This window comes from Erinaceus europaeus, chromosome 15 (genome assembly GCF_950295315.1).
Source record: "Erinaceus europaeus chromosome 15, mEriEur2.1, whole genome shotgun sequence".
Lineage (NCBI taxonomy): Eukaryota > Metazoa > Chordata > Mammalia > Eulipotyphla > Erinaceidae > Erinaceus > Erinaceus europaeus.
In genome coordinates, this window is record NC_080176.1 from 11,695,316 (window position 1) to 11,708,233 (window position 12,918).

Consider the following 12,918-nt stretch of genomic DNA (forward strand, 5'->3'; position numbering starts at 1 on the left):
ACTTGTTTTTTTGTCATTTCTTCTTCTCTTTTGAGGGTGAGGAATGGGACACACCCTGATAGGATGAGTCTCTAACTACTATGGGACGATTCGGCTCTTCACTTGAGGCGTGTTTGCTCAGAATTTGCCCATAGAATTCCTTTTTGCGGATAATCCCAAATTTATCTCTGCACAATTGGAGGAAAGGAAAATTTTTTTTTTCATTTATTTACTGATGAGAAAGCTAGGAGAGAGAAAGAACCAGACATCTCTCTGGTACATGTGCTACCGGGGATTGAACTCAAGACCTCATGCTTAAGAGTCCAATGCCCCATCTACTGCACCACCTCCCAGACCACAAGGAAACAAAGTTCTTCAAGGAAAGTTGAACGGGCCAACCTTCCATAAAAGCAAGCTTCTGCCTCACTGCTAGTCTCCTGAGGGTGTTCTAAGGTCCATGAACACTCACTCTCCAGAGCGGTGGAGCTGTGTAGTACCCACTATACTGCTGGCCTCTGGCCCAAATTTCTATTTATACTGTAATAGCAGTGTGTCACTTAGAGCAGGTGGCAGAATTTTACACAGATTCAAAGTACAGCTAGATCTTCTCACGGACTAGTGGAAGGTAGGGGTAGGATCTAAGCAGATAGTCTTCATAGGACAGCCCAGAAATTTCTAGCTGCTCCCCTCTCCCCATGTGGAACTAGAGCCTTGCACAAGGAGTTTTGATATGTACATTTTTTTATTTTGTTATAACTCCATGCCACACCCACCACACCACCAAAGTTCTGGTGTTATCACTGGGCCTCGGTGCCGGTACTGCGAATCCACTGCTTCTGAAGCCCCACCCCCATTTTTTCTTTCCATTTTATTAGATAGGACAGAGTAATTGATAGGGAAGGGGAAGATAGAGAGGGAGAGAGAAAGACATCTGCAGACCTGCTTCACCATTTATGAATTGACCCCCCCCCCCCGCAGGTGGGGAGCCGGGGGCTCAAACCAGGATCCTTGCAGGGGTCCTTGTGCTTCGAACTCTGTGCGTTTAACCCAGTGCACCACCTCCTGGACCCCACCACCAAAGTTCTGTATCCCTGCCCTCACACCTCTCAAAGATAAATCAACAAGAGTTCTCACAAGTCTTGGAAATAGTTTGCATCTTCTTTGTTTCAATTTTATTTTGCAGGTTTATATTAATCAGATCTTTCAATTCCACATAAGTGAAACCATCTGGTAGTTGTCTTTCAACTCTTTTATTTCACTCAGCATAATCACCTCCAGTTCCATCCATTTTGTCCCAGAGGACAAAATACCATCTTTTTTGACTGCAGAGTAGTATTCCATGGAATACATATCCCATAACCACTTTAGCCAGTCATCTGTCGACGGGCATTCAGGCTGCTGCACTCTTTGGCCGCTGACACATGTGAAGTTCCATCACCCTTTCATTCTGATAGACAACCACAGACCTGAAGCTTCCTCCGGAGCCATAGCCCCGCCATGTGGCGCCAGGATTTGAGACAGCTCTTGGTGCAGTCTCCCCTACCCAGTGAGAGGGGTCATCCTCTAGCAATCAAAAAAAAAAATTTTTTTTTTAAATGTATAAATTGAAATCAGCCTCTTAGAGAACCGATCCTGCAGGCTTGATGGGCCATTCATGGTTCATGTGAACTTGACTTTCATTCTTCATCCAGTCTTGCAGAAGATCTGATGGGGGGGGGGGTGTCACACAAAAAGCTGCTTAGAGGCTTGAAACAGGTTTGGTGGGTGAGGAGAGGAGAGAGGAAGGGCATCGCACCTGTAGTCACCTCAGGAAGGAAGCTAACGAGATCAGAGATGGCTGACTTTGCGGTCTGTCTGAGGTCTTTTCTGCTGCTGATCCTGGTCGTCTGAATTTCCAGTCTGGACTCTGCAAACCCCTCGTCTCGTCTTTAGGCCATTACAAACCGCTAGAGCTGCCTTACACAATCACTCCTCCTTCCTAGTCATCCTGCTTTAGTCTGAGAACTTTGACCTTAGAGTTGGAAGATGAACCTCGTGTGTACTTTCTGGCCTAAACCCAGCTTCAGATAACTCTCCCTGTGTGATGGCAAACTGGCAAGACACATCTCGTCTGGAATAATTTCTGGCAAAACTGTTGTTTCCCTTAATGTGTTCTGCATATGAACCAGCCTCCTCCACAGATCCATGGAACCCACGCTGCCTTAAGAATTTTAGGAATTCTTCTTGATTGATTCTCCACACGTCTCCTAGCCTTGCATTCCCAAAGTATAGGTGTACTGCTTGGCCTCCAGGAGGGTGGGGATGGACTTGGGGTCTCTCCCCTGGCTCGTGCTTGACCCAGAGGGCCACGCGCACAGTCCGTCTCCCTGTCTGGCCGTGACTGCTCTCTGATTTCCTTCCAGGTTGGCTGGCTGCTCTGGCTGATGGCATGTTGAGGCACACGGGCCAGAGGCAGCGAGAGCATCCGATCCAGGGTGGGACGCTCTAGAGGCCAGGCCGCCAGCACCATGGGCCAGTGCGTCACCAAGTGCAAGAATCCCTCGTCGACCCTGGGCAGTAAGAATGGAGACCGCGAGCCCAGCAGCAAGTCACACAGCAGGCGGAGTGCAGGCCACCGCGAGGAACAGCTGCCAGCCTGTGGCAAGCCAGGTGGGGACATCCTTGTCAACGGGACCAAGAAGGCAGAGGCTGCCACCGAGGTCTGCCAGCTGCCGACATCCTCAGGAGATGCTGGGAGGGAGCCCAAGTCCAACGCTGAGGAGTCTTCCTTACAGAGATTGGAAGAACTGTTCAGACGCTACAAGGATGAGCGGGAGGATGCAATCTTGGAGGAAGGCATGGAGCGCTTTTGCAATGACCTATGTGTCGACCCCACAGAGTTTCGAGTGCTGCTCTTGGCTTGGAAGTTCCAGGCTGCTACCATGTGCAAATTCACCAGGTTAGTCACAGATACTGCCTGTCACCAGCTGAGGAAAAGCGGAAAGAAGGATACACCACTGGTGCCCAGCTGGGAAACAACTTGGTTGGCTTCACAGGGTTTGGGGTAAATCTTGGATGGTGTTTGGTTGAGTGTGTGAGTGTGCATTTTGTTTCTCTCTTACTGGTCACTTTATCTAAAGCTTGAACTTTATTTTTGTGGAACTGGACTGTGTGTGTGTGTGTGTGTGTGTGTGTGTGTGTGTGTGTGTGGTTTCACTGCTCCTGGAATGCCTTTTGCATTCAGATAGAGACAGAGAGGGAGAGACACACAGCACTGGAGCTTCCCCTAGTGCTGTGGCCCTCCCAGTGTGGTGCCAAAGCTCAAACCTGGAGCGGACCCATAGTGAGAGGCACACACCCTACCTCTTTCTCTGCCCATAAAGTTCAAATGTTTCATAAGCATAGACCGGCATGGGAATCTTAGGAACTGTGGCTCAGGCAGACACATATACACATCTTCCCCCAGTCAGTCAGTCTTTCTTTCTTTTTTTTTTTTTTTTTTGTAATTTTCACATAGGGCTGGCAGAGGGGAAAGGAGGGACATCAGAGCTCCATTCCACCACCCATGAAGCTTCCTCTGGTGCCAGGCACGGTGCTCTCCTGTGGTGCTAGGGGATTGAACCCAGGGCCTCCAAGTGCACACTACTCCCGGGTGAGCTGTCTCCTGGCCCCAGGGCATTTATATCTGGATACAGCTTCACAAGAGGTGCAGTCCACGCTTCTCACAGGATAAAGCCTGGTTTTTAGGTCAGATGTGGGTGTATCTACAACGTCAGGATGAGACTGAGGTAACAGGGCATCACCCACCTTTGCCTGATGTTAGATGAGGTGCGATCCATGTAAGCCCTATTGCTGAGCTGCTGCCCAGCCCCAGCACTGCACACCTTTTTCTTTCATCCCTGTTAGTGTGCACGTGCACACACGTGCCTGTCATGTGCCTAGCACCATGACTGCTGACGGGGTGTCACCATATAAAGCCCCTTCTAGTCCTTAGCACACTGCCCTCAGCCAGCCAGGCTGGCCCCAGGTCCAAGCAGCAGTTGTGCACATGGTTACGTTGCCTACTGAGGTCGTTTGTGGGGGAAGACCCAGCAGGATCCCACTGCAGGTGTGGTTTGCAGAGCACAAGCGGATAATAAGTGAAGAATGGCTTCTTTGAGCCTCAGATGTGCTCTGTCTGGGAAAGTTACCCTGCAGGCCTCTCTCTGTATTTCTTTGCAGATAAAAAGCAGTTCTGAGAAGATGATCAAGATGAGACTCTGTATTGGAAGCTGAAAATGTTATACAGATGTGAACAGTACATACGCACATTTGGTTTTTAAATAATGGCATTGGTGGTGGCACCCAGGTTCATCCAGAGTACGCAAAAAAAAAAAAAAATAGCCCCTGCATAACCCATAGGAAACCGAAAGAAAAGGAAAAACAAACAAACAAACAAAAAACCTATCTAGGAGGAGAGTTGCCGTTTAATCACTATCACAGGATTAGAACCAGGAGACTTGAGATAATCTGTGGAAAAATGAATAAAGAAATGAAAGGACGAACTAGTTAGTTTAACAGTCTACAGTGAACCAAAATACTTTTTGTTGTTGTTGCCAGACCTTCACCACTCTAGACTGATGTTTTCAGTTAGGAAGGAGAGCAACATAGCACTAAAGTTTCCTCCAGTGTGGTGGTGGTGGTGGTGGTGGTGGTGGTGGTGGTGGTGGTGGTGTGTGTGTGTGTGTGTACGTGTGTGTGTACGCCCAGGCCACATGTACAGCAAAGTAGACATCTTCCCAAGTGAGCTGTGGCACTGCTAGCCTCTGATCATATACTCTTTTTAAACTTTTATTTATTTTACCAGAGCAGTGCTCAGCTCTGGCTTATCGTGGTGCTGGGCATTGAACCTGAGGCTGAGGAGCCTTGGGCATGAAAGTCTTTTGCAGAATCATTGTGCTGTCTCGCCAGCTCTTGCCAGGTACTCTGAGAAGCAGCTGACATGTACTACTAACCTTAATCCTCACGAGAACTCTGGGAAGGCAGTATGCACAGTCTGACAGGTGGATAGGACTAAGTGAAGGAGTCATAATCCACATCCAGGTCACGCGCCCTTAACTCACCATGCTGTATCATCTCTAGGTAAATTATAATGTTTCCAGCTACTGACTGTGTCCCCTCTTTCCTGTTGCAGGAAGGAGTTTTTTGATGGCTGCAAAGCAATAAGTGCAGACAGCATTGATGGCATCTGTGCACGGTTCCCTAGCCTCTTAACAGAAGCCAAACAAGAAGACAGATTCAAGGATCTCTACCGGTTTACATTTCAGTTTGGCCTGGACTCTGAAGAAGGGCAGCGGTCATTGCATCGGGAAATAGCCATTGCCCTGTGGAAACTAGTCTTTACCCAGAACAACCCTCCGGTTTTGGACCAGTGGCTAAACTTCCTCACAGAGAACCCCTCGGGAATCAAAGGCATCTCCCGGGACACTTGGAACATGTTCCTTAACTTCACTCAGGTGATTGGCCCCGACCTCAGTAACTACAGCGAAGACGAGGCCTGGCCAAGTCTCTTCGATACCTTTGTGGAGTGGGAAATGGAACGGAGGAAAAAAGAAGGGGAAGGGAGAGGTGCACTCAGCTCAGGGCCCGAGGGCTTGTGTCCTGAGGAGCAGACTTAGTGGCTCTGTCCCAGGAGCAGCAGCAAGGACCTGCCCGCTGCCCTGCAGCCAACCAAGAAATTGGACCTTTCTGGAAATTACTGAAGATCCAGATATTTTCTACTTTACACCTTTCTCTGCCTTGTATCTGAAAGGGCTCTAAAATGCTGTATCATGTTTTAGGCACTTTCTTCACCTTTTTTTTTTTTGGGGGGGGTTATTTTGGTTATTTCCTTTTGGGGGGGAATTCCTCCAAAATATTTGATCCTGGCTACATGTTGTGTATCTTTTTTTTAAATTTTATTTTATTTTATTTCCCTTCCCTAAAGCCTTCAGATAGAATAAGCCTGCCATTTCTTGCACAAATCGGACTTTTTTTTTTTTTTTTTGGTGGGGGAGGGTATAAACTGGGAGAGGGGAAGGGACGGACCTTATTAGGTTGAATTAACATTACAAAATGATACAGTGCCAGGTCTCAGTTTTGCATATTACTTTTTCTTCAGGGCAGGTTTTTACTGTGTGTAGTGCTGTTTACATGGTTGAATTTAGGTTATAATAATTATTTTTAAAGATTTACACAGAGTTGAATAGCAGTGTTAACTGTTAACCACATTGCATTAACTTCCAGGCGATGCCAGAGCTCATTGGGCAGCCCAGGCCAGCCAAGAGCGTTTGTAGTCTGGTGACAAAACCCCCATCTAAGCTAATTTATCTGAAACCCTCATTTTCCTCACTCATTCCTTCTTTGACCTATTGCATCTCACATTGAGTTTCTCCATCAACATTGCTGCACCTGTCAGTCAAGCAAGCAGTTTTTCTAGAACACGTACTGAGAACCACTTAAGCATTGAATGCAGAGAAAGCAGTGCTACCTCAGTTTTGCTGGAAGTAGACTTTGATAGTTTTCTTTGATGAACTTCCCGTATTTTCATGTTGTAAGTGGAAATACATTTTTCTTTCTTTTTTAAATAATTTGCCTTGGAGCCAAAGTTGTTTTTGTTCCTGGTGGTCAGAAAACTCAGCCTGCTGACCAGCTGACTTGAAGGAAAACTGTGGTATGGAGCTCTGCTTGAATTTTCTTTTATAAAGTTCTTTTTTTTTTTTTCTCTTTGTATTATCCGCTTACTTGTCTGGCAAGTGCAGAATCCTGGGGCTGGCTTGAACTCTGCCATACAAACAGAGAAATGTATTTAATAGTTAGACGTGTGCCCTTCCCCTTTTTGCTGCACCCCTGTTGTCCCTCACCCCCCAGGAGTTATTTATTATCTTCTTTGTTAACGTCAAGCTCATTTGGGGTGAGGTGATGACTGTCTAGGTTTACATGACCCTTCTCTCCCTTCCCTACCCCTAAATATGTATATGTACATATATATGTATATATTCTACCTACATAATATATATATATACACATATATGTATATATTCCTATGTTTCTTTGCCTGCTAAAAATTGGCCATGAAAGGGGAAGCAGCCTTTAATACATAAGTCTAAGGAGAGTGCCAGGGAACATTATAATGGAGGCTTTTGCATCTGTTGCACCATTTGCAGTTGAGAGAAGAAGGCTTTTCTTAGTCTGCGCCTCACAAGAGGGGGGCACCCAGTTCTCCAGGTTCCCCCTCAGGTGGACTCCAGGCCAGGTCGGCCGAACTGTCGCGCAGGAGTCGTCCTGCCTGCTTTCAACAAAGGGCCCTCATGTTGTTCTTTTCCCCACCTGTGAGAATACGTCCTCAAACAACTATCAGAAGAGGGTGGGCAGCTGAAACTTGTAGGGTAGTTCCCAGTACCTGGGAACAGACTGAAAAGGGAATCCTTTAAATAAAATAACTTCAAGGTATATTTATACTCTTGGAGGTAATGAGTTTGTCTATTAAACATTGGAGTTTTCTCTAGCCCTAACTTACCCCATGTCTCCTCCAAGCTGTATTTCTAAACCCGGGCAGGAACTGGTGGATTTGAATTCCCTTTGGGCTGTGAGCTCCTGTCTTTCCACAGATGCTTATTGAAGGACTTTCTGTCGGCCCTGCTTTTCTAAAGTTGACATTGACGTAGTAACATACTTGGAATTTTTTTTTTTTTATTTTATTTTAAATATTCTTTTTCGCCACTGGGCCTGCATGATTCCTCTGCTCCCAGCAGACTGTGTGTGTCTGTTTAGGTAGAGGATGATAGGCAGGGAGAGAGAGGAGAAATACCAAAAGAAGCCTCCCCATGCAGGTGCTCCTATATGGTGATCAGAGGTCCACACCCGGCAGTGTGAGCTCTCTCCTTCCTAGTCCCTTGGATGTTGTTTTCCCTTCCCATTCTTTCCTCTTCCTTCCTCCCTTAACTGTAAGCCTGAGAGTTGTTCCTTCTAGAGAGGCAGATGGAAAACCTTAAAATCAGCAACACCCCTAAAAAACTGGCATCTCAGGCCAGATGCTTGGCTTTGTCCTAGCTAAGACATAGGGGACCTTCCCCTGTGTCTCTGGGGGTCCATCAGTTCTGTAAATTCAAATGCAATCTGGTGCCCAGACTCAGATCTTTAAAGAAACTGTCTTCTCATCTAACCAGTCTGCAACCCCATTTCCCCCAGTTCTAGATTGGATGGGTAGAGGTTGACTGAGAGCAAAGGCAGCCTGCTCTTGGAAGATAAGGCTTTAGAGGGAAGTGTACACAAGAGTGTGATGCTGAGGATTCTGGAGGAACTGGATTCCTGAGTCCCAGATTATAAGAAGGCATCCCAGAAATTAGACAATGTATCAGTGGTTTTTGCTTTTTAATTAGCCATTCAGTTTCTTGGCCCCTCCCCCCCCCAAAAAAGCCATTAAGTTATTTTGGTTTTACTGCTACAATGAGAAGCCAGGGGGTATGGTGAAGAGGGGGTTTTACAGGTTCCTTCCAGGTTTGAGTTTTTATGCAGGGACTTTAAACTTTTTCAGTAGTTGTAGACCAGTATAGGACTTTCTTATGACCACAGCAGAAAAGCAGTTTTTCTACCATGGGTAGAAATTTCAAAATTGTGTGTGAAGTTTGAAGTTCTACTTCTGGGAAATAAAAGGTCCCTCTTCTCAGGTTTTGCTGCTTAATTAGTGGGGATTGTGTGGAAGTGGCCTAATATGCCCGGCAGGTAAGCTAACATTCACTTTAACAGAGAACCACCAGGGTGGTGTGGAGAGGGGTAGGATGTGGGCGCCATTTTGAAGACAGGCAGCCATCTTAGGGTGACTGTAAAAATACGTGTTGGGAAATTGTTTTTTTTGGCACATTGATTTTGTCAGCTTTTTTGCTGTTTCTTTAGCAGTTTGTTAGAAAGCTGTATGAGATGAAGTGTTGCTTCATTGAATTGCTTTTTTCCCCTATCCTTGCCAAATTTGAATGTATCACTCTGAACCCCACTTCCTGTAATGACACTTTACTGTTTCAGTTGGTTGCCTCAGTTCTCTCTGATCCCTGACCCCTCCTTATCTCCATTTCTGATAAAACATCTAGAGCCAGGTGAAGAATGAAATTTCAACCAAGGCCCAGACCCAAGAAAAATCTAACTGGAAAATGTACAAGACAGTGTTTTCAATATTAAGCTTCCCAGAGGAAGGTGCACACTAGCTTTCTTGGAAGGGATGTTTGAACCACAGTGTTTGTTGATTTTTTTTTTTTTTTCCCCTACCAGTACTGATCTCCCGGGCTAGTGCCAAAATTTAGTCCTCAAATGCTAGAGCCTGCAGGGTGTGGGACTCCACAGTTAGTGTGATGGCCTCATAGACTATACTTTGCCAAAATATGTTCAATAATGGTGGGAAATAACAGCTAAGAACTGGGGTCTAAAAGTTTCAGAGCCAAAACACATGCATTATGTTTACCACACTGAGGTCATCAGTTCAGTGAAGCCCCAGGGTGGGTCCAGTTATTAACAAGGGCAGGATGGAAGCCACTGCCAGGTTTAGTTTGTGTTAGTTGCCATTTTGTGTGTCGGATATCTGGCTAGTGATGACTTAAAACATCTTGGTCACTGGCAAAGGTTCGTCATCTTGGAAGATTTGAAAAATCTTGGCTGGCAAGACAGAGGTGACTCCAGCAGTATCTTGTTTAAATAGCTGAAAGAACTATTAAAAGTTACTCTAGTGTTAATTTGAAAATCTTAGGCCAGTCTGTTTTCTGAACCATACAGAGGGGAGAGGGAGCACCTCAACTCTTACCCTTTGGTTATTCCAATGGTAAGTTGTAATTACAGCATTTAACGGAGGCTGGGTTGTGGTGCAGTGAGGATCACAGGTGTTTCTCCTAATTGAAAGGCAGAACTGATGCTTGAACACTGGCCACAGAAACTGTTCAGAGAGGTTGAGTAACTCCCAGACTTTGGTTCTGATTCAGGTCCTGGGGTATCATGTCTGCATTCCTCTCCTTTACTTCACAACCATCCACTTTCCCTCCTTCATACTCTCCATACAATTTTTAAATATTGCCAAAGGAAGCCACCCAGCACCTGCTGTGGGTCCCTCTTCCCACTGCTCAAAAAAACCAACCAACCAACCAACCTGCGAAAGGTGTCTTCACTCTCTGATCCTGATCTCTCGCTCCCCTCCCTCCACCCCTGTCTGTAATTAATTGCTCTTACCTGTTGCACTAATGAATATGATTCTAGGTTTTAAAGGGGGAATTTGAAGCAATAGGCAGATGGGGCTTGGGTGGATTGGTCCTACAGATACCCTGCCTTAACCGCTGAGGTGATGAGTCCACTGCTCATGTGACCCTCCACCTTTGTGGATTCCTCTTGGTTTGTGACCAGTGTCTGTTTCTCGAGCTTGTACAAACTTGACAAAGTCGTTACTTTTGTTTGTATTCTCTGCACTGTTGCACTCTCCCAATGGCCCTTGAATATTTTTTATTAACTTGTTACCCATTTCTGTCTCTGTCTATGTTTCTTCTTTTTTTTTTTTTTTTTTAACTTGGAAGGTTACCTGCTGTTGGATTTAATAAATTTGTTTACTTGACTTTTGGTAATTCTGGGCAGGGGAAGGGTAGGGGGGAGCAGGGTGGTGGTGCCTAGTGACAAGTGACACCCACCATGGATGCTGACTTTTCACCCATCAGTCAAGCCAGTCCTCCTGTAGGCAAAAACCAAAAGACGAGACAAAGCCACTGCCTCACTGCTGTGTCCGGACTGCCGTGAAGAGTAAAAAGTCTTTGAGCCCTGGGCTGAGCGGATGGCTCCTACATCGAAGGAGAGCACAGTACAGCTCAAACTGTCAAGAACAACTGCTTTTGTGACCTGTGGCAAGTTAATGGAGTCCTGAGTTCCCTTTTATACTCATTCTTCTCACCAGAGTTGAGTTCAGGGTTTATAGAAAATTCTTTATAAAACTAAGGTACATACAATCTCTGTAAAAGGAGCTCAGGTTAAGTAACACAGAGTAGAGAGTTGGCAAGGTCTTCACCTGTCACTCCTGGGAACTCGCCATCCCTCTGTGCCGAAGTGGGGGCAGTGGGCAAACTTAGTCTAATGTGAGCCCCAAATGGCTCCGTTTGGCCGTACACTCGAGACATCTGATTAAGTGTCTTTTTATTTTGTTTCCCATCTAAATCCAGGAATGCTACTGGCCATTCATCTCAGGTCTTTGATGAGCCTTCTAGCCTCCTGTTTGATAAAACCAGTGATGGGTTCGAAATGCTTGTGTTGCTCTTTCCAGTTGGGATGGGCTCCGGAGTCACTGCTCCATCCCTTCAGGCTAGAAATAAGGGTTCCCTCAAGTGAGTTCTTGATTACTAAGGTTAACACCAAATGGATGCTGAAAGGGAATCTAGGTGATTTTTTTCTTCACTCTCAAAAAAATACACCCCTATAAAACATACTAACTCCAGTGTTAACTCTTCGGGCTGTGTCTTCTGTGCTGATTTCTTAAGTCCAGCCGGTGAGAGGTCTAAGGGGAATAATAAAGTGAAGGAAGCTGATTGGGATGTTTGTATAGAAGCCAGAAAGACAAAAAAGTATTTTCACAGCTTCTTATACAGCTAAAGTCCAATTTTTGCTGTGGTGAGGACATCAACTTCGTATCAGATAAGCTTATCTATTTATTATAGACGTGTTATTTTTTTCTTTCCCTTTCCACTTCAAGACAAGAATACCTGAAGGTGGTACTGAGGGTCCAAGGCATTACAGAAAGATCACGCTAGCCTGGCTTCTTCCCTTCCTCTTAATATCTAGCTGCCAAAGCACATGGGTGTCTGGCTCTAGGTTCTGACCTAGGCCTGGAAGGACTCATCTGCCTGGGAAGGAAGGGCAAGGGAACCAGCCTGACTGCCCTTTCCTTTCCTGTGAATTCTTAGGATGCTTGAAGGCTCTCACCTGTGTTCAGTGTTATTCCTAAATAATGTTGCAGCCTCAATCAGTCTTGCTCCAGAGGCTAATGAGAAAGACCGAGTGGGGGGCAATGCAGCGACATACTAATCAAAATAACACCTGTGTTTTCTTGTCCGTGCCGACAGAGGCTTTTCATGGATTCTGTATCTGAGGTGGTGAGGTTACCAGTATCTTAAAATACAGATCCTCAAGATGATATGTAGCATAAGCAAAAAGCAAGGGCACAAGCTGTGGTACGCATGGACTTATAATAAAGGAGGTATTTGTCATCAGGTAAATAGGGAAATACAAATTTGAGCAAAGGCACCACATGTCAAATCATGGGAAATAATGGTGTGTATTCAAAATATGCACTAGTCAGTGATACTGAACTGATCTTAGGATCAATCATGACTTTCTGTGTGCAGTAAAAGCAAATACAAAAGACAAGGACAAACTTCTATTAGGACGTGTAACCACTTCTACCATGTGTGGGTGTGGATACTAGATCCCTAACGTCTTAGTATTTTGTAAAATACTAGTAATAACAAACCTCTAACACTTAAAAGCAAATTAGGAACATTTTTGCAGCACTCTTAAGTATTCCAAAAGAAAGCACAAAACACAGGACAACAAAATTTTCTCATTTAAAAACCCGAGTTTGCAAACCCAGGTGGCACAGTGAGTACCGTGTTCAAGCGTGACATCCTAATAAATTCCATCCAGCGTCGCATGTGGTGACGCCCTGGTTCTCGCTCACAAATTCTAAAAAAAGGGGGAGGGCCTGGGGAAAGAGCTCATTGGAAATGACACTGCTTGGCATGTGTGCGACCCTCGTCTGGGCCTGGCCTCCACTGCATTAAGCAAGTTCCAGCCTCTTTCACTCCGTTTTCTTTCCACTGAGCACTACTCCGTTCTGGCTTATGTTTTTGAATGATGGAAGCAGTAGAATGGATCACAGAATAATGGGAGTTTGATTCTGAGTGAAGGCATTAGATATGATTTCAACTT

The 12,918-nt window shown here is 45.5% G+C and overlaps 1 protein-coding gene across 1 annotated transcript in view; it reads left to right on the plus strand.

The window, feature by feature from the left end:
• Positions 1-8,382, plus strand: part of DCUN1D3 (defective in cullin neddylation 1 domain containing 3) — a 47,246-nt gene extending 38,864 nt beyond the window's left edge. The window contains exons 2-3 of the mRNA XM_007516555.3: positions 2,382-2,917; positions 5,132-8,382. Of these exons, the coding sequence (XP_007516617.1) occupies positions 2,487-2,917; positions 5,132-5,615 (915 nt within the window). The 5' untranslated portion in view covers positions 2,382-2,486 and the 3' untranslated portion in view covers positions 5,616-8,382. The remainder of the gene's footprint in view (positions 1-2,381; positions 2,918-5,131) is intronic.
• The last annotated feature ends 4,536 nt before the right edge of the window (positions 8,383-12,918 follow it).